This window comes from Coturnix japonica, unplaced genomic scaffold, assembly GCF_054131305.1.
Source record: "Coturnix japonica strain WE unplaced genomic scaffold, WE-NBRP24 Scf080, whole genome shotgun sequence".
NCBI lineage: Eukaryota > Metazoa > Chordata > Aves > Galliformes > Phasianidae > Coturnix > Coturnix japonica.
In genome coordinates, this window is record NW_028188983.1 from 450,165 (window position 1) to 468,215 (window position 18,051).

Genomic DNA, 18,051 nt, shown 5'->3' on the forward strand with positions numbered 1-18,051 from the left:
TAGGGAGGTTTGGGGTTGGTTTGGGGGTGTCTGGGGTAGAGCTGAGGGGTCGGGGTGTCCGGGACACGGTTTGGGGTGGGATGGGACTGGGTTATTTTGGGGGGATTTCAGCTGGGGACGGGGGTACTCGGAGCTGGGGGGTCTGGTGGGCGTGGGGAGGGGGCTGTGGTTGTTGGGAGCTCTGAGTTTGGGGGTCTCGGGGCTGGGGGGATCAGACTTTCAGAGCCTGGGGAGGGTCTGGTTGGGGGGATCAGTTTTGGGGGGTCTCCGAGCTTGGGGAGGGGGCTCCGGTTGTGAGGATCTCTCACTTTTGGGGGGGTCTCGTGTGGGAGTTCCAGTTTGGGGGGCTCTGTACCGGGGGGGCTTCATGGATGGGGACATGACTGCGGCGACCCCAGCGGGGGCGGGGGGGGGGCTGCGGTTGGGGGTCTCAGGGCTCCGTGCTTCGGGGTTGTGGGGTGGGGGGGGTCGGCTCCGCTTTGGGGTCTCACTCCGGGGCCGAAGGGGGGGATGGTGGGGGGGGTTGGGGGTGGGGGGGGTCTCCGCGCGCCCCCGGCGGCCGCTGTGCGCGGTGCAGCCCCGCGGCTGCGGCAAAGGCCGCGCGCATAAATTATGTTCATGACGCAGCAGCAAAAAAACGGAGGAAAAAAAAAATAATCCCGGAGCCGAGAAAACAACAAAAAAAACCCCAAAAACCCGATAATTCGCCTCAAAACGCCCCAAAAGCTCCGCTCCCCCCCCCCATCTCCTATCTCATCCCGCACCCCACAACCCCGCGTCTCTCCGGGGCCGCCCCCCCCCCACCATCACTCCCCCCCCCCCCCCCCCGCCCCTTTGTGCCGCCGCCGCCGCCGCGCGGTGCAGCGGGGAACGAGGAACCGGGCGGTGAGTGCGGGGACGGGCGGGGGGCGGCGGGGCCCGGCGCGGTGAATATGCAATGCGGTAATTAGCATAATTTATATATTTATGATAAAGAGAAACGGTGCGGGGATCGGGGGTTGGGGGGGTTGCGGGGTGGGTTATGGGGGGGGAGTTTGGGGTGTTGGGATTTAAGGGGGGGTGTGGGGTCAGCGAGTTGGGGGTGTTGAGATGATGGTGGGGGGGGGGAGGTGAGTTGGGGGTGTGGGGTGGGGGGGGTCTTTGGGATGGATCGATGTAGGGATGTTTTGGGGGCGTTATGGGGGCATCGAGGTTTAGGGTTTGAAGAGTGGGGGGTTATGGGGTGAGTTGTGGGGCACAGCGTGGGGGCAGTGAGGGTTAGGGGATGGATGGGGTGTATGGGGGGGCAACTTTGAGGCGTTGGGGTTTGAGGGGTACGGGGGGGTTATGGGGAGAGTTGAGGGCATTGAAATACGGGGGAGGCACAGAGTGAGGCATTGAGGTTTAGGGGACAGAGGATGGGGGGGTTGTGGGGGCACAGTTTTAGGGCATTGGGGTTTATGGGGACATAGGAGTGGGGGGGTCGGGGGGTGAGTGGGGAATGGAGGTGTGAAGGGGCACGATTTGGGGACACAGATTTAGGGGGACACAGAATGGGGGGGAAGCAGGACATAAAGTGGGGTTACTGGGGGGCTGGGGGCACAGGGTGGGGGTTATGGGGTGAGCACAGTGGGGTTTAATAGGATGTCATATAAGGGGTTTTATGGGGGGCACTCGTTTGGGGGGGGCACAGAGCAGGGGGTAATGGGGTGAGTTGGGTTCATTGAGGTGGGGGTCATGAATTGGGGACACTGAGATTTATGGGGACACAACCTGGGGGCTTTGTGATTTGTGGGGGGGGGTTATGGGGGGAGCGAGGTGGGGGCATTGAGGTTTAGGTGTTCGATGGGATTTTTGGGGGCAGCACCCCAGGATGGGGGGGCTTGCAGGATTCATAGTGCAGATAGGGGACAGCAGGGTCCATGGGGGACCCTCATTCCCCTACGCTGTGCCCTACTTGGGTCCCTTCCCATACTCAATGACCTCATTGATCCCTATGGGTCCCTTCCTATATTCAGTGACCTCATTGATCCCTATGGGTCCCTTCCCATACTCAATGACCTCATTGATCCCTATGGGTCCCTTCCTATATTCAGTGACCTCATTGATCCCTATGGGTCCCTTCCCGTACTCAATGACTTCATTGATCCCTATGGGTCCCTTCCCATATTTGATGATCTCATTGATCCCAATGTGGGAGACCCTATAAACTGGGAGACGTGGGACCCCACGTTCCCTGGGATGGGAATTCCAAAGGGATGAAGCCGGGATAACGATGGCCATTAATTAACACCCCAACCCCTTGTCCCCATTGTCCCCATATGACCCGGCCCCAATTAACCCCTTCAGATCCATCACTGATGGAGAGTTCCGCCCACGTGGGATCCGCGTGTGACTCATCAGAGCTGTAATTAACACGGGGCTCTAATCACTCTGGTGGTCCCCACCCCCCCCCCACCCCCCACCTCCCCTTCCCTTAATATTAATATTATTACTTTGTGCATTTTGGTGCTGGCCGCCATCTGTTACCCAATGGCTCCTCTGGCCACGCGCTGCCTGCAGCCATCTGCCCCAATTAATTGTCCCATTAATTGCAAATAAAAAACCACCCCCCCCAGAAAATAATATATGTGAAGAAGCCCAAATGCAGCTCAGCATCCGGGGGGGCTCCGGCCCCTTAATTGCCTGCTGCTAATTGCTCTCTATTGCTTTCCCCCTGTGGGGATGCGGATCGATGCTGAACTCAATGTGTTGGCTGCTGAGATCCATGGGGAGGGGATGGGGATGAGGATATGGGATGGAAATGGGATGGGATGGGATGAGATGGAAATGGGATGGGATGGGGATGGGATGGGATGGGGATATGGGATGGGATAGGGATAGGGATGGTTCTCAGCCCCATGGCCTCAGCTCTGCTTTCTCTCTCCCCACAGCCAACAGTGCAACCCCGAGTGCCACCAAAGGGCTGGGACATCCCCAACCCAGCAGCTCCCTGCGGCCCTCAGAGCAAACTGTGAGTGAGCAGTGGGGGTCCCAAAGTGCCCTGCAGTGTCCCTGGGGTGGGAGTGGGGGGGTCAAATTGGGTGAGCTTCAAGGACCTTCCCAACCCAACCATTCCATAGCTCTATGATCTTCAAGGACCCTTCCAACACAGTCGTCCTATGCTTCTATATCCATTAAGGTCCCTTCCAACCCAACCATCCCATGGTCCTGTGATCTTCAAGGACCCTTCCAACCCAACCATCCCATGGTTCTATGGTCTTTAAGGACCCTCCTAATACGACCCACAGGTTCCTCTCTTCCCCCCCCGCCCCACGCAGGCAGTTCAGGTCTTGTTCCGCTCTGCTCACCATTGGCTGGGCTCTGCCTGTTGGAGACCTCGTTAACTTTTAATGACTCCAGCTGCCTCCTTGGCTGCCTGCTCATCTCACTCCGCTCTCCATTGCAGGGCAATGAATTGTTAATGGCAGTGCATGCAGGCAGCCCGAGGTGCCTCCATGCCCTGGCTCAGGCCAGGTTTCACAATGCACAGCAGCTGTGTCCCCATATGGATGTTCCCATTTGGGTGTTCCAATATGGGTCTTCTCATCCAGGCATTCCTATACAGGGGTTCCCATATGGATGGGTCCCATCCAGGTGTTCTCATCCAGGACATTTCCCATAGGGAATAAATGCTTATTAGCTTCTTATAGAGGCAGGTTGGGTGTGTGAGCCCCCATTGGGTTTGTGAGCCCCCCACCAGCAGCTGTGTGAGCCCTTCACAGCACAATTCAGCACAGGGAATTCAGCACAAGGAGCGATGCTCCGGGTGGGTGGGGGGTGATGGGGGCTGCATCCCTCCCTTACAGCATGAGGAAGGTCTGAGCCGGACCCCCAACCTCTGCCACGTCCCCGGGGATCACACGATGGATGCTGCAGCCGTGCGCAGCCAGGATGCCCCGCTGACAGTCAATGAGCAGGTATGGGGGGGGGGGGCTGTTTGATCCCACTGCAACGTTTGCAACCCCCAGGGGGGCCCTCCTGAAGACCCCCCCCCCCTCAAATCTGGCAGAGCCCCTCAGCTGCTCGTTAAGAGAGCAGCGATGTGGGCCCCGCTCGGGGGGCTTCGAGCTCCCCTTTGGGATGCGGGGGGTGCTGTGCTGTGATCCGGAGCCCCCCCCCCCCCCCCCACCCGGAGCTGAGTCACGTCGGGGGTCCTCAGGTCATCGTCATGTCCGGCCATGAGACCATCCGGGTGCTGGAGGTCGGTGTTGACTCCGCTCCGCCGCCCGAGGAGGAGCCCCGAGCCGCGGCGGTGGCTCCTGGGGGCGGCCCGCAGGGACCCCCGGCACAGAGCGGCGATGGGGGCAGCGCGGACGGGCAGCCCGGCACCGAACCGCAACGAGGAGCAGAACCGGCAGCAGGTGGGATTCGGGCGGTCACCTTTAAGACCCCCCCCAACCCAACCGCACCCCCCCGTGCCCACTGACCCCCCTCCACGTGCCGCATCTCCGCTGTCCTTCAGCATCTCTTGGGGCCGGTGACCCCCCCCCCCTCCATCCTCCTGCTCTGAGCCCCTTGTCCCACCCCCACCCAGGCAAAGCCAAGCCTCCAACCGGAGCCCCCCCCGGCACAGCGGGCTCCCTGAGCCCCCCTGGCAGCCAGCAGCCGCAGCCCCTGACCCCGCTGACCGTGCAAGCAGCCCCGCAGGTAACTACGGGGAGGGGGCTCTGGGGGGGGGGGGGCAGCCTGATGGATCCGGGGCCGCGGGTCGGGGGCTCCGGGGCACAACGCGGTGGCACGGGGGGGGGGGAGCCGCCCCCCGACCCATCAGCGCATCCCCCGCTCTGCGCCCTCCAAACGAGGCGCTGCCAGAGAGCGACGCGTGGGGTGGGATGGAGGGGGGGGGTGAGGGGGAACATCGGCCCCTTTTGGGGGTCGGGGGGGGGTCGGCAGAGCTGGGATCCCAGCTGTGAGGTTGGGGGGGGTGGGACCGACCATCCGCGCTCGCTGTCGCCTCGTTGATGCTTCTGCAGCCGAGTTTGATTTTTGTTCTTCTTTAAATCTTGTTTGCTTTTGCAGGTCTTGACTCAGGAAAACTTAGCAACAGTTGTGACAGGAGTAATGGTTCCGGCAGGGACAGTTACTCAACCTCTTCTTATCCCCATCAGTATTGCAGGTCAAGTGGCAGGTCAGCAGGGGCTGGCTGTGTGGACATTTCCTACAGCAACGGTCGCTGCCCTTCCCGGACTGACGGCTGCTTCTCCTACAGGGGGAATGTTCAAACCGCCTATAGCCAATCTGCAAGGTAACCGCTGCTCTTCTGCTTTGCAGCATCCTTAATTGCACGCCTGCTCCTCTCCCGGCCGTCCTCTCCCGGAGGGGTTTTACACCGGCTGTTAATGGCGGGCGCTGGAAGAAAAAGGGTTTGTCGGGACCCCCCCGAGTCCGAAAGGTGCTGGGAGAGCGGGGGAGGGGCGGGCAGGACGAAGGATGGCGGTGGGGTGAGACGGGGGTCGGGGTGTGGGGATGGGGGGGGGGGGCGTTGTGGGGTCATGGGGAATGGGAACAACCCCCCCCCACCGCTGGGTCAGCGCTGTGCGGGCGGGGTGATCCAGCCCTGGGTTGTTTGGTGGGGGGGGTTTGGGGTCTGACCCGCATCATCCTCGTGCCCCGCGGGATGGGACGGACGGAGCCGAACCCGCAGGCGGCTCTGAGCCCCCCCCGCCCCCCTCACGTTCTTCTCCGTCTCTTTCCCCCCCCGCAGCCGCCGCCGCCGTCCTCAACGCGGCCATCCCGGCCCCGCTGCCCCCCGCTCAGCCCCGACCCCCCCCCCAGCCGCAGAGCTCGTACCCCGCGCAGCCCCCCCCCATCCTGCCGCAGCCCAACGCCGCCCCCGCAGCGAAACCGCTGGAGACGCAGCCCCAGATCGCGGTGCAGCCCGCAGGATTCGCCTTTAACCCGGGCATAGTAAGGAGCCGGGCAGCCCCCCCCCACATCCACCACCCGCTGTGCCCTGCCTCAGTTTCCCCATCTCCGTGGGATGCTGAGCCCTCTCTGCTGTCCCGGGGGGGACGGGACCCCCGTTGGCCTTTGGCCGTCGGGCTGATGGGCTGCTCCGGTTCCCCCGCAGATCGGAGCCGCTTCCCTGGGGGGGCAGACGCAGCTCCTGGGTTCTCTGGCGGCCGCTCCCGTGATCGCCAACGCCATCCCCAGCGTGCAGAGCATCGCGGGGCAGATCCTGACCAACGCGCAGGGACAGGTGCTGCTGCCGGGGGGGGCGGCGCTATAGGGCGGCGCTATGGGGGCTGGACACCCCTATGGGGCGGCTGTTTGGGGGCTGGACACCCCTATGGGGCGGCTGTTTGGGGGCTGGACACCCCGCAGCTGACGCTGCCTCCCCCTCCCCAGGTGATCGGGACCCTCCCCTGGGTGGTGAACCCCCCCGGCATCGCAGCGGCCAGCCCGGCGCCCGCCCCCAGCCTTCAAGTGCAGGCGGTGACCCCTCAGCTGCTGCTCAATGCCCAGGGCCAAGTGATCGCCACGTTGGCCAGCGGAACCATCCAGGCGACCACCAGCAAAAAGAGCGGCCCCCCCGAGACCCCCACCAAGAGCGAGGTGAGCTCCGGGCACGGGGAGAGCTGAGAGCATCCATGGGGTGCGGATCGACCACCCCATAGGGGGGCTGTGGGGCTGGGTTGGGGACACGGCTCTGACCCCCAGGTGCAGCCCATCCAACCAGCCCCCCCGCTGCCCCAGCCGGCCGTGGTCATCGCCAGCCCAGCCCCAACAACCAAGGCGACCCCGGCCCCCGTCCCCATCACCTGCTCGGAGACCCCCACCGTCAGCCAGCTGGTGTCCAGTGAGTCGCTCCGCCCCCGTGGAGCAGAATGGAGGGGGGGGGGGTTCCCCTTTGGGGTCCCTCACTGCTCACACCGTGTGCCCCCCCCCTGCAGAGCCTGCAGCCCCCAACAGCAGCGCCGAGGAGGATGGAATCAACCTGGAGGAGATTCGGGAGTTCGCCAAGAACTTCAAGATCCGGCGCCTGTCGCTGGGGCTGACCCAGACCCAAGTGGGGCAGGCGCTGACGGCCACCGAGGGACCCGCGTACAGCCAGTCTGCCATCTGCCGGTACGGATGGGGAGGGGGCTGCCCCACAGCGAGCCTAGAGATGGGGGATGGTTAGTTGGGAGGGTCCTGAAAGGGCACGGAACCAGAACCATGGGATGGTTGGGTTGGAAGGACATGGGCTGGATTCACCAAGGCTGCCAGAGCTCAGGTAGTGCCTCGTGGTTTGGGTTAGGGTTAGGGGTACGGTAGTGTTAGGGTTAGGGTAGGATTAGGGTTAGGTTAGGGTTAGGGTTAGGGATACAGTAGTGTTGGGGTTAGGGTTGGGGTTAGGGTAGGGTTAAGGTTATGATTAGGCTTAGGGTTAGGTTAGGGTTAGTGTTATGGTTATGGTTATGGTCAGGGTTAGGGTAGGGTTCAGGTTAGGGTTAGGGTAGAGTTAGGGTTAGGGAAGTGTTAGGGTTATAGTTAGGGTTAGGTTTAGGGTTGGGGTTATGGTTAGGTTAGGGTTAAGGTTATGATTAGGGATAAGGTAGGGTTAGGTTTAGGATTAGGGTTAAGGTTAGATTAGAATTAGGGTTAGGGGTATGGTTAGTGTTGGGGTTATTGCTAGGGTTAGGTTATGGTTAGGCTTAGGGTAGGGTTTGGGTTATGGTATGGTTAGGTTTAGGGTTATGGTAGAGTTAGGGTTAGAGAAGTGTTAGGGTTATAGTTAGGGTTAGGGTTAGGGTTATGGTTATGGTTAGGGTTAGGGTTATGGTTAGGATCCTGGTTAGGGTTAGGTTATGAATATTGTTCTCTCTGTTGACCTGATGCTGTTCCCACAGGTTCGAGAAGCTGGACATCACCCCTAAGAGCGCCCAGAAGCTGAAGCCGGTGCTGGAGAAGTGGCTGAGCGAGGCCGAGCTGCGCAACCAGGAGGGGCAGCAGAACCTGATGGAGTTCGTTGGGGGGGAGCCGTCCAAGAAGCGGAAGCGCCGCACGTCGTTCACCCCTCAGGCCATCGAGGCGCTCAACTCGTACTTCGAGAAGAACGCGCTGCCCACGGGGCAGGAGATCACCGAGATCGCCAAGGAGCTCAACTACGACCGCGAGGTGGTTCGTGTCTGGTTCTGCAACCGCCGCCAGACGCTGAAGAACACCAGCAAACTCAACGTCTTTCAGATCCCATGAGGACGGGGGTCCCTCGTCCCCCCCCCACCCGCAGCCTCTGCCATTGATCAGCACTTTGTGACCCCCCCCCCCATCTTTACCCCCCGTGTCACACTTGTGCCTCGTCGCCCCGTTCTGTGCGTGGTGCCGACCCCCCCCTCGCCCCCCGTGTCCCCCTGGGGAGGGGTCCCCATTCTGTGTCTGTTCTCTCCCCCCGGAGCGATGTTCATTACTTGGTTTTTTTGGGCCCTTTTCTCCTTTTTCTGTGACTTTTCCGTGTTTCCGGATCACGTTGAGGCCCCGGTTGGGTTCCCCCCCCCCCAAAGGTGCTCAGCCCTCTGAAGGACCCCACAGCCCCACAATGAAGGTGTCACACATTGAGGTCTGGGGGTGCCCCCACCCAGCGCTCTGCCCCCTCCCCCCCCCGGTCCCACATGGACGCTGCACTAAGGGGGGACGGGCAGGGCTGAGAGCGAGGGGGGGGTTGGGGAGCAGGACCAGCCCCCCCAAACCTGGTAGTGATGGGGATGGACGGACAGGGACGGACAGACGGAGTGCGGTGATGGAGACACGATGCACTTGATGTAGTGGTGTGAAATAAACAGTATTTTTCTTTTTTCTTTTCCTGTTCCCGTTCTTTCCATTGGGGGGGGGGGGTTCGGTTTTGCTCCCCCCACGATCCGGCCCGATCCCGGCTGAGGCCGCGCAACTCATCGCACGATGATCCCGACCCGGGATTCGAACCCGCGTCCCCTCGATCCCCGCCCGCCCGCGAATCTCTCCGGGCGGTGGAGAGAGAGACCACGCCGCACATCACGCCCCGCCCACCTCCTCCCGCAGCCAATCGCAACGCTCAGAGCTGCGCGCGTGCTTCACCATTGGCTACGTCCTATTGCGTCACTCTACCGCGCCGTGCTTCTATTGGCCGATCTCTGCGGAAGGGGCGGGGCGTGCTCCCCTTCGGGGCTGAGCGGGGGCTCCGGGCGCCGCCGCCTCCATCTTGTGGGGGCCCGGCGGGGAGCGGGGACGGGGGGCTGCCATAGGGCCGGGATATGCTGCTATAGGGCCGGGACAGGGGGCTGCCATAGGGCCGGGATATGCTGCTATAGGGCCGGGATATGCTGCCATAGGGCCGGGATATGCTGCTATAGGGCCGGGACAGGGGGCTGCCATAGGGCCGGGAGGGGCTACGGGGCGGGCAGCCGGGACGGGGATACACATAGGGCCTGGAGGGGCCTGTAAGGCCTAGTAGGGCCTGGGGGTATTTGTAGGCATTAGGAGGGTGCATGTAGGGCCTGTGGGGGCTATAGGGCTTTTGTAGGGCCTGAGGGTGCTTCTAAGCCTTAAGAAGGCCTAGGGATATTAATAGGGCCTTAGGAAGGCACGAGGGTGCCAGTAGGGCCTGTGGGGACTATAGGGCTCCTATAGGGCCTGTGGGGGCTATAGGGCTCCTGTAGGGTCTGTTGGGGCTATAGGGCTCCTGTGGGGGCTATAGGGCTCCTGTAGGGCCTGGGGAGCCCCCAAGGGCTGTTTGTAGGGCCTGCGGGGGTGCAGCCCTTTGGAGGGGGTTACCCAGAGGCCGCAGCCCTTCAGGTGGTGCCTAAAAGGCCTTTGGGCTGCGATAGTGTTTGTAGGGCCCAGGGGGGTCTGTGGGTGCAGAGCGGAGCTGCGGAGCCCCCCGAGGAGCCCCAGGTTTGGGGGGGGGGGGGGGGTGACGTACCCGTGGACCCCGCCCGCACTGGGAACGCGGCCCCGGGCCCTGCAGGGGGAGCATGGCCTGGGCGCTGAAGCTGCCGCTGGCAGATGAGGTGATCGAGTCGGGGCTGGTGCAGGATTTCGATGCCAGCCTGTCGGGCATCGGGCAGGAGCTGGGAGCGGGAGCCTACAGCATGAGGTAGGAGGGAATGGGGTTGGCTGCGGGCAAAGGGCGGCTCTGTGGGGTGGGGTGGGGGGGGAGTTCTGTGCACTGAGGGTGGGGAGTCCTGGATCTGCTGCTCAGAGAAGTTGGGTTCTCCATCCCTGGGGAGGTGCCCGTGGCCGGGGATGGGGGAGGCTCTGGGGGCTGCTCAGGGGGGTGGGAGCAGCACAGGGCGGGGGGGGGGCTGTGAGGCCCTTCAACCCAACCATCCCATAGTTCTGTGATCTCAGTTGGGCTGTCCCAGCTCTGCCCATGCTGAGCACCTCCCAGCAACAAGGAAGAGGCTTGTTTTAATAAGAATTGATACAAGGTAATACTAAAACTTAATACTACATTCATCTGGCTCCACCATGCCTTGTGTTATGGCTGCACCTCTGGAAGATGGCTGCCATTTTGGAAGGGGATGGGAGGAAGGTGTGGGGTCCGGGGGGGCAGGATGAGGCTGTGCATTACAGGGAGGGCTGCAGCTCTCCCATCCCACCCTCAGGTTTGTGCAGCTTTGGACCATGAGCGGGTTGGTGCTGGAGCCCAAAGGGTTAAAGCCCTGTTAGGGAGGGAGCTGCTCTTTGCCCAAAGCATTTAGTTTTTCCCTATGAGATGTTTTTAATGATCAACTAAAGGAAGGGAAGCCCAGCTGAGCCTACAAGGATCTGGTGGAACTCATGGCCCCAGAGCCATCATTGCAGCTGGAGGCAGCTGCAACCATTGCAGCCCAACACACTGCAGGGCTCCTGCTTGCACCCAGCAGCAGAGCTGCAGTGACCCTGTGTACCACATCTCTTTCAGCGACGTCCTGGCGCTGCCCATCTTCAAGCAGGAGGAATCCAGTTTGCCTCCAGAGAACGAGAACAAAATTCTGCCCTTCCAGTATGTGCTGTGTGCGGCCACGTCACCCGCTGTGAAACTGCACGATGAAACACTCACCTACCTCAACCAAGGTGGGAACCTCCTGCTAATGCTGCTCTGACACTCCCTGCATGTGCCTGGTGGGTGAAGGAGAGCAGCTCGCTGCTGCTGCAGCTTTGCAGCGGGGCTGTTGCAGTTCTCAGCTGCATCAGTGCAGTGGGGGTCTTGCAGATCCCAGTTGCATCTGTTGCTTTGCAGTGGCACTGAAGCTGAGCAGCGACACGTCCTGTGTCAGCAGCAGGGTCGTGGTGCTGGTGGGGATCAGCAGGGGATGTTCCTCCCTGCTCTACCTCTCTGTTCTTCCTGCAGGGCAGTCCTATGAGATCCGTATGCTGGACAACAGGAAGATCGGGGAGCTGCCCGAGATCAATGGGAAGCTGGTGAAGGTGAGCGTGGTGCATCTGTGGCACTTCCCTTTGCTGCTTTCCTGATTCCCCCCCACGTCCCTCTCCTCCTGTTCTCACCCCCTGGGCACATTGCAGGGGTTCTCCGGGGGTTCTCACAGTGTTTTATCCCCCCCTCCTTTCCTCAGAGCATTTTCCGGGTCGTGTTCCATGACCGACGGCTGCAGTACACGGAGCACCAGCAGCTGGAGGGCTGGCGCTGGAACCGGCCCGGGGACAGGATCCTGGACATAGGTGAGGTTCCTCAGGGAGATGGGGGGGATTGGAGCAGCCCTGGGCTCTGAGGGGCGGTTCTGTCGCAGATGTTCAGGTCTGTGTTCCTTGGGAGTCTCTTGCTTCTCCTGACAAACGTCACAGCTCGGTCTCTGTGCAGATATCCCGATGTCTGTGGGCATCATTGACCCGAGAGCCAATCCCACCCAGCTCAACACCGTGGAGTTTCTGTGGGACCCTTCGAAGAGGACGTCGGTGTTCATCCAGGTACTGTGGGGAGGGGGAGCTCCCCATGCAGGGCCCTGGGAGAGCAGCCTGGAGTTTCCAAGGGCACAAGAAGGCGCTTCTGTGGCTCAGAGCTCCGAGCCGTGCGCCGCAGGGGGAGGTGATGTGAATTAAACTGCAGCTGCAGAACTCATGGGAAGGAATGGGCTGCAGCTCTGCCACGTGTTGCACGGCGTGTTCCCGTGTGAGCACTGACAGCAGCTCTCCTTGCCTCCCCAGGTGCACTGCATCAGCACCGAGTTCACCATGCGGAAGCACGGCGGGGAGAAGGGGGTGCCATTCCGGGTGCAGATCGACACCTTCAAGGAGAATGAGAATGGGGAGTACACGGAGCACCTGCACTCAGCCAGCTGCCAGATCAAGGTGTTCAAGGTAACGCAGCAACCAGCCCCATCCCTGCCCCATAGGACGTGAAGTGCAGCTCAGTCCCATCCCACTGTGACCTGGCTGCGTGTTCAGCTGCAGGGCTGTGGCTGGGTCCTTCTGGTACAACGTGCTGGGGAGCACGTGGGTTGTGCTGCTGCTCTCTGAGACCCCCCCACACTGACAGAAACACAATTGCAGGGGCTGGAAGTGACCCCTGGGGGCTGCTCAGCTGTTGGCCAACTCTTGGTCAGCCTGTTGGCCACCACTGGCCCTTTGTGAGCAGCATGAGGCTGAGCAGGAGGACATGCCTCTGTCACCCCCATCCTGCTCTGCCCCTCTGAGGAGTGTTTCTCCTTCCCAGCCCAAAGGAGCCGATCGGAAGCAGAAAACGGACCGTGAGAAGATGGAGAAGCGCACCCCGCACGAGAAGGAGAAGTACCAGCCCTCCTATGAGACCACCATCCTCACCGAGGTGGGCAGCTCTGCAGCACAGCGCCTGGTGGGCACACAGCTGCAGGGTGGGCAAACAGGGTGGGCTGAGGAGCCGCATCCTCCCAGACCTGAGCTGTCATGAGAGGTGTCACCAGTGAGCTGCTGAGGCTGCACAGAACCCCATCATTCCCCTCCATTTGCTCATGGAAATGTGAGACCTTAGGAATGTGGGCCCTCTGGGTTTTTCCTTTCCAGTGCTCTCCGTGGCCTGAGATCACCTACGTCAACAACGCACCATCTCCTGGCTTCAACAGCTCCCACAGCAGCTTCTCCATTGGGGAAGGGTAAGTTTAGAGACGGTTCCTGCCCCACAAGGGACCGATGTGTCCCCACGTCCCAGCAGTGTCCCCACATCCTGGTGGTGTTGGGTGGCTCTGGTGCAGAGCTGACTGTGGGCTCTGCTCTGTCTGTCTCTCCCCCCCCCATCCAGGAATGGGTCTCCAAACCACCAGCCTGAGCCCCCCCCTCCGATCGCAGATGTAAGTCACACTTCAGAGCTTATGCTTGGGGTAAGGATGGCGCGTGGGTCGGATGTGGGGGTGGGGGGGGTTGGGTGCCCCATCCCTATTGGGGCTCAGGGCTGTGGATGGGGGGTGGGAGCAGCCCAGGGTGGGGGTAGGAGCTGGATGACCCCTGAGGTTCCCTCCAGCCCAAGCATCCTATGGTTCTATTTGAGAGCAGGCTGCCTTTAGCTGGCTGTGCCCTGTACTGACACTTTGCTCATGCTTTCCCCGTTGCTTCCTTCCCCTTTCCTTGTCCCTGTGGAGCCCTTTAAACCCAAACCCACCCCAGCTGCAGCCGTTGTTGTGCTCCCACTGAGCCCAGCACGCTCCAGTCTTGGTGTGGGGGTGATGATAACACTGAAGCTGCTCTTGTTGCTCTGTCCCCTCGGGGGCTGTGACCGTTCTGTCCCACCCCACAGAACCTGCTGCCCACCAGCACACCCCAGGAGGCCCAACAGTGGCTGCACAGGAACCGTTTCTCCACATTCTCCCGTCTGTTCCGGAATTTCTCAGGTACGTTTGGCCTCCTCCTCCACCTCGCTCCCATTACCTGGCACAGATGGTTGGAAATCTCTATTTGGGACACGGTAAAACTGCCTGAGAGCTGCGTGGTTCATTTCCTGAGGGGATGGGGGTGTGTGTTGTGCTCTGCCCCAGGGGCTGAGCGCTGCCCCAGGCTCTTCCCATGGTGTCACTCCTGCAGGTGCAGACTTGCTGAAGCTGACCAGGGAAGATGTCATCCAGATCTGTGGCCCTGCAGATGGCATCAGGCTCTTCAACGCGCTGAAAGGACGGTGGGTCACTGCTCCCAGTGCTGTAAGCATGATGGGTTTGGGGCTGCTTGCTCTGGATGTGCCATTGGAGCAGGCAGGATGTGGTGTGGACCTTCCAGTTTGGCAGCTGGGATGGTGGGGTGTGGGGGGAAGCCCTGGGGGTGGTGTCAGCCCCTGCCCCTCTGCTTTGGAGCCAGTTCATCCCCCTGCTCTGCTCTTTGGGAGGATGCTGGGTGCCCTCATGGCCCTGGTTCCAAACCCTGTGCTCTGTTGGCAGGATGGTGCGGCCCCGGCTGACCATCTACGTGTGCCAGGAGTCCCAGCAGCTGCAGGAGCTGCAGCAGAAGCATGAGGACGGCGATGCGGTTACCAGCACCTTCTTTGGTAAGGGCCTGCAGCAGAGCAGGGGGAGCAGCGAGGATGCAGCGCTGCCCAGACAATGGGTGACCTACATTTGTGCAGCAGCAGCAGCCAGGCGTCGCTCTGCGATCAGAGCGAGGGCAAAAGCAGACGGTGTGTCCTTCCCTTCCCTCTGCAGCACTTTAAAGTCCCTTGTAGCCCAAGTCAGCGCTCACTGCTCTCAGAGCTGCTCTGCCCATCCGCTCCCCACTCAGCGTGGCTGCCCTGCAGACCCCTGGTATGTTGCTGCAGCTCCCCTTGTCCTTGCAGTGTACCACGCCATCTACCTGGAGGAGCTGACGGCGGTGGAGCTGACGGAGAAGCTGGCTCAGCTCTTCAGCATCTCCTCGCAGCAGATCAGCCAGATTTACAAGCAGGGTCCTACAGGGATACACGTGCTGATCAGTGATGAGGTAACAGATGCTTTCCCTTGGTTTACCAGCTCAGGTCTGTGCTCTGGAGCAATGGAGGAAGGGAGGAATGCTCCTGTGGGTGCCCGTCCTGCTCCCAGCCCTGTGTTGGGGTGCAGCCCAACTCAGCTGTGTTTGTTGTGGCTTCTTTCAGATGATTCAGAACTTCCAGGACGAATCCTGCTTTGTTCTGGACACCATGAAAGGTGTGTAAGCAATGCTTTGCCATGTCTGCACACTGCAGATCCTGCCCTGCAGGCCGTGTCTCATCAGCTCCCCTTCTTTTTACAGCCGAAACCAACGACAGCTACCACATCATCCTGAAGTAGGAGGAGGGTGATGAGGAACAGCCACGGTGCTCCCATGGACTGTGAGTCCCCCTCACTTCCAGCACCGGGACATGAGAGCGGAGATCCAGAAGCTCCCATTGGCCTCAGAGCCCCAGAGCTGCTCCTTCTCAGCCCTTTCCTCGCCCTCACAGCTGCAAAGCACCCATGGGTGCTGCTACTGCTGGCTCAATGGGCAGAGTTCAGCTCTGGGACCTCAAAGCTGCACGAGGGTTTTTCCTGGCTCTGTTTTACCAGCAGCTCCTGTGACGTTCAGGCCGGTGAGAGGACATGAAGGAAACCAGCCCGGTGCTGCCGGCCCCGTGGGGCTGAGCGGGTCTCAATCACACACATGGGGTGGTGGGAGAGGCCTGGCAGGGATTCCCTGCAGCACTTGGGCTGTGATGGAAGTTGGGCTGTTGGGCTTTTTCTCCTTTCCTCCACCATGGAAGCGCTGTTGGGACCCACAGGGATCACCCAACCCAACTCCCCACAGGACTCACCCAAACTGGGGGGTCAGTTTGCTGCATGTTTTTGTGGCTTCAAGTGAAAGGGAGAAAAATCCCCCATTCCTGGGCTGGAAACCTGGAGATGGACCAGAGCACTGAGCTCATGGCTGCAATTGTGTCCTGCTGCCCCAGCTCTGCAGATGGAAATGGGGGGAAATGGGGTGAGTTTGGGACTCAGCCTCAATGGGACGCTCAGTTCAACTCAATGGGATGCTCAGCTTGATTCAATGGGACACTGAGCTCAGTGGGATGCTCAGCTCTATGGGACACTCAACTCAATGCAATGGGATGCTCAATGGGACGCTGAGCTCAGCTCTATGGGATGCTCAGCTCTATGGGATGCTCGGCTCAATGGGATGCTCGGCTCTATGGGATGCTCATCTCATCTCAATGGGACATTGATCTCAATGTGACGCTCAGCTCACTGGTCTCAATGTGCCGCTCATCTCGGAGCTGTTCTCAGCCCAATTCAAGGCCCGGTTCGGCCCATTGCAGCCCCCCCCGCCTCCATGTGACCCCAGCTCGGCCCAATGGCGGCTCGGCTGCAGGGAGGACCCGGTTCGGTTCTGCAGATGGACTCATTGCGTTCAATGGGGCTCAGCTCGGTTCGGTTCGGCCCAGCGGTACCGCAGCTCGTTGTGCAGGATGTGGATCCGCTCCAGTCGGTACCGGGAGGTTCGGGCGGTACCGGGGTCGGTACCGGGGTTCGGGTCCCATCCCGCTGTGTAACGGAGCCGGGTCCGGTAAAGTTTTGTACGGACTCTGTAGCTGTGAATGGGGCTGGGATGGGGGGGGGGGGGGTGGGGGGTGTCTCCCACTTCCGCACTCCGTTCCCGCCCCGCCCGGACTCGCTTTCCCGACAACCTCCGCGGGTGGGGAGTAGGGGGCGGGTCTTGATATCACGTGACTGCCGGTATATAAGGCGCGGCCCCATTGTTGTCGGCAGACGGCGGCGGGGCGGGCCGCGCGGCCGCGACCGGGCCGAGAAACGGAGACACGGGCCGCCCCCCGCCGAACCGGGACCGAACCGGGACCGAGGGGAGACGTGAGTGGGGGGATATGGGATCTATATGGGGTCTATAGGGGATGGGGGCCCTGAAGGTGGGAGGCTCTGGGGCTGAGGGGGGTCCATAAGGGATAAAGGGGGGGGGGCTGGAAATGGGAGCCTATAGATGTATAAGGTGACGGCCTTAAAGATGGATATAAGGACATAAGGGATGACGGCCTTGAGGATGGGAGGGTGTAGGAGGCCCTATAGGGGTGGGATATGAGAGCCTATGGCCTATAGGAGGTCTATAGGAGGTGAGGGCATTAAGGATGGGGGCTATAGGGGATGCAGGGGGCGTATAGGGGATGTAGGGAGCCTGTAGGGGTTGGGGGGGCTGGAAGATGGGAGCTGATAGAGGACATAGGGGGTGTATGAGGAGTGGGGGCCTTAAGGATGGAGGGGTGGTGGGGATGGAGGCCTATAGGGGCCTATGGGGGATGGGCCTGGAGAATGGGAGCTTGTAGGGGCTGTAAGAGGTGAGGGCCCTAATGATGGAGGGATGTAGGAGATGAAGGCCGTGAAGGTGGAGGCCTGTAGGAAACCTATAGGGGTTGGAGCCTTGAGAACAGGGAGGATGTAGAGAATATAAGGAGCCTATAGGGCGTGTATGGAGGCTTATAGGTCACGTAGGAGACCTTAAATATAGAAGCATGTAAGGGATGGGGGGGGGGTTACAGTTGGGGTGGGCTGAAGATGGAACGATAGAAGCAATAGGAGCCCCCCCCCCCCACCTTCAGAGCTGCCCCTTTTCCACTCCTGCTTTTTGGGGGCTGCCCTTTCTTATCTCTTCCCTTTTAGGACCCCCTTCCCTTTTGGGGACCCCTCCTTTAGTCTCCAGCTTTTTAGTGTCCCCCTGTTTTTTATCCCCACCTTTCTAGGACACCCCCCCCCCCCCACCTTACTGCCCCCTGCTTTTGGGGGCTGCATTGTCCCCCCCGCCTGCCAGCAGCCCCGCACTGCTGCTCATTGCAATGCATGTTGTGTAAGTGCTGCTGCTGTGTGAGCTGCAGCCTGGAACATCCACAGGGCTCAGCTGTGGGATCCCCTGATCCCAAAGAGGAGATCCCCGATCCCAAGGAGGGATCCAGTCTGCCCTAAACTGGGGAGCCCAGTGCTCTAATGGGGCCACCCCAGTGCAGAGCAGAGTGGGGAGCTGCTTCAGGCCTCCAGGGCACAGTGCTGGTTTGTGATCACCCCATAGCCGACCACTGGTCAACTCTTGGTTAACCAGTTGGTTTCCATTGGCCTTCATGGCCACCAGGACACACTGCTGGCTTCTGCTCAGCTCTTGGTCAACCAGTGGCCAACTGTGGGTTAACCA

The 18,051-nt window shown here is 61.0% G+C and overlaps 2 protein-coding genes across 8 annotated transcripts; both read left to right on the plus strand.

Annotated features, from left to right (window-relative positions):
- Positions 1-544: 544 nt before the first annotated feature.
- On the plus strand, positions 545-8,798 carry POU6F1 (POU class 6 homeobox 1). 6 transcript variants are annotated; one of them, XM_085534298.1, is made up of 13 exons: positions 799-942; positions 2,913-2,992; positions 3,828-3,938; positions 4,181-4,382; positions 4,556-4,668; positions 5,041-5,149; positions 5,231-5,266; positions 5,726-5,928; positions 6,092-6,220; positions 6,370-6,576; positions 6,682-6,820; positions 6,915-7,089; positions 7,854-8,798. In XM_085534298.1, exons 1-13 carry the CDS (start codon positions 933-935, stop codon positions 8,197-8,199), a joined length of 1,860 nt encoding a protein of 619 aa, XP_085390424.1. In that variant the 5' UTR covers positions 799-932; the 3' UTR covers positions 8,200-8,798. The 6 variants fall into 6 exon arrangements, with proteins under 6 accessions (XP_085390425.1, XP_085390423.1, XP_085390424.1 ...); XM_085534299.1 differs by having other exon boundaries at positions 545-885; positions 5,041-5,266; XM_085534297.1 differs by having other exon boundaries at positions 798-942; positions 5,041-5,266; positions 6,718-6,820.
- Positions 8,799-9,149: 351 nt separating this feature from the next.
- Positions 9,150-16,442, plus strand: TFCP2 (transcription factor CP2). Of its 2 annotated transcripts, none has more exons than XM_015886990.3 (15): positions 9,150-10,072; positions 10,883-11,034; positions 11,312-11,388; positions 11,535-11,640; positions 11,780-11,886; positions 12,124-12,276; positions 12,632-12,742; positions 12,958-13,046; positions 13,193-13,271; positions 13,685-13,778; positions 13,969-14,059; positions 14,316-14,422; positions 14,708-14,850; positions 15,002-15,053; positions 15,139-16,442. In XM_015886990.3, exons 1-15 carry the CDS (start codon positions 9,951-9,953, stop codon positions 15,174-15,176), a joined length of 1,521 nt encoding a protein of 506 aa, XP_015742476.1. In that variant the 5' UTR covers positions 9,150-9,950; the 3' UTR covers positions 15,177-16,442. The 2 variants fall into 2 exon arrangements, with proteins under 2 accessions (XP_015742476.1, XP_015742477.1); XM_015886991.3 differs by having other exon boundaries at positions 9,166-10,072; positions 13,193-13,241.
- The last annotated feature ends 1,609 nt before the right edge of the window (positions 16,443-18,051 follow it).

Bases quoted from the DNA above. Each gene is read 5' to 3' on its own strand.
- TFCP2 (XM_015886990.3), top strand. From the start codon at position 9,951: ATGGCCTGGGCGCTGAAGCTGCCGCTGGCAGATGAGGTGATCGAGTCG. The intron at 12,277-12,631 runs GTAACGCAGCAA...TCTCCTTCCCAG, and splicing joins GCCAGATCAAGGTGTTCAAG to CCCAAAGGAGCCGATCGGAA. The intron at 15,054-15,138 runs GTGTGTAAGCAA...TTCTTTTTACAG, and splicing joins TGTTCTGGACACCATGAAAG to CCGAAACCAACGACAGCTAC.
- POU6F1 (XM_085534296.1), top strand. The intron at 2,993-3,827 runs GTGAGTGAGCAG...CCTCCCTTACAG, and splicing joins TGCGGCCCTCAGAGCAAACT to CATGAGGAAGGTCTGAGCCG. The intron at 3,939-4,180 runs GTATGGGGGGGG...GGGGGTCCTCAG, and splicing joins CGCTGACAGTCAATGAGCAG to GTCATCGTCATGTCCGGCCA.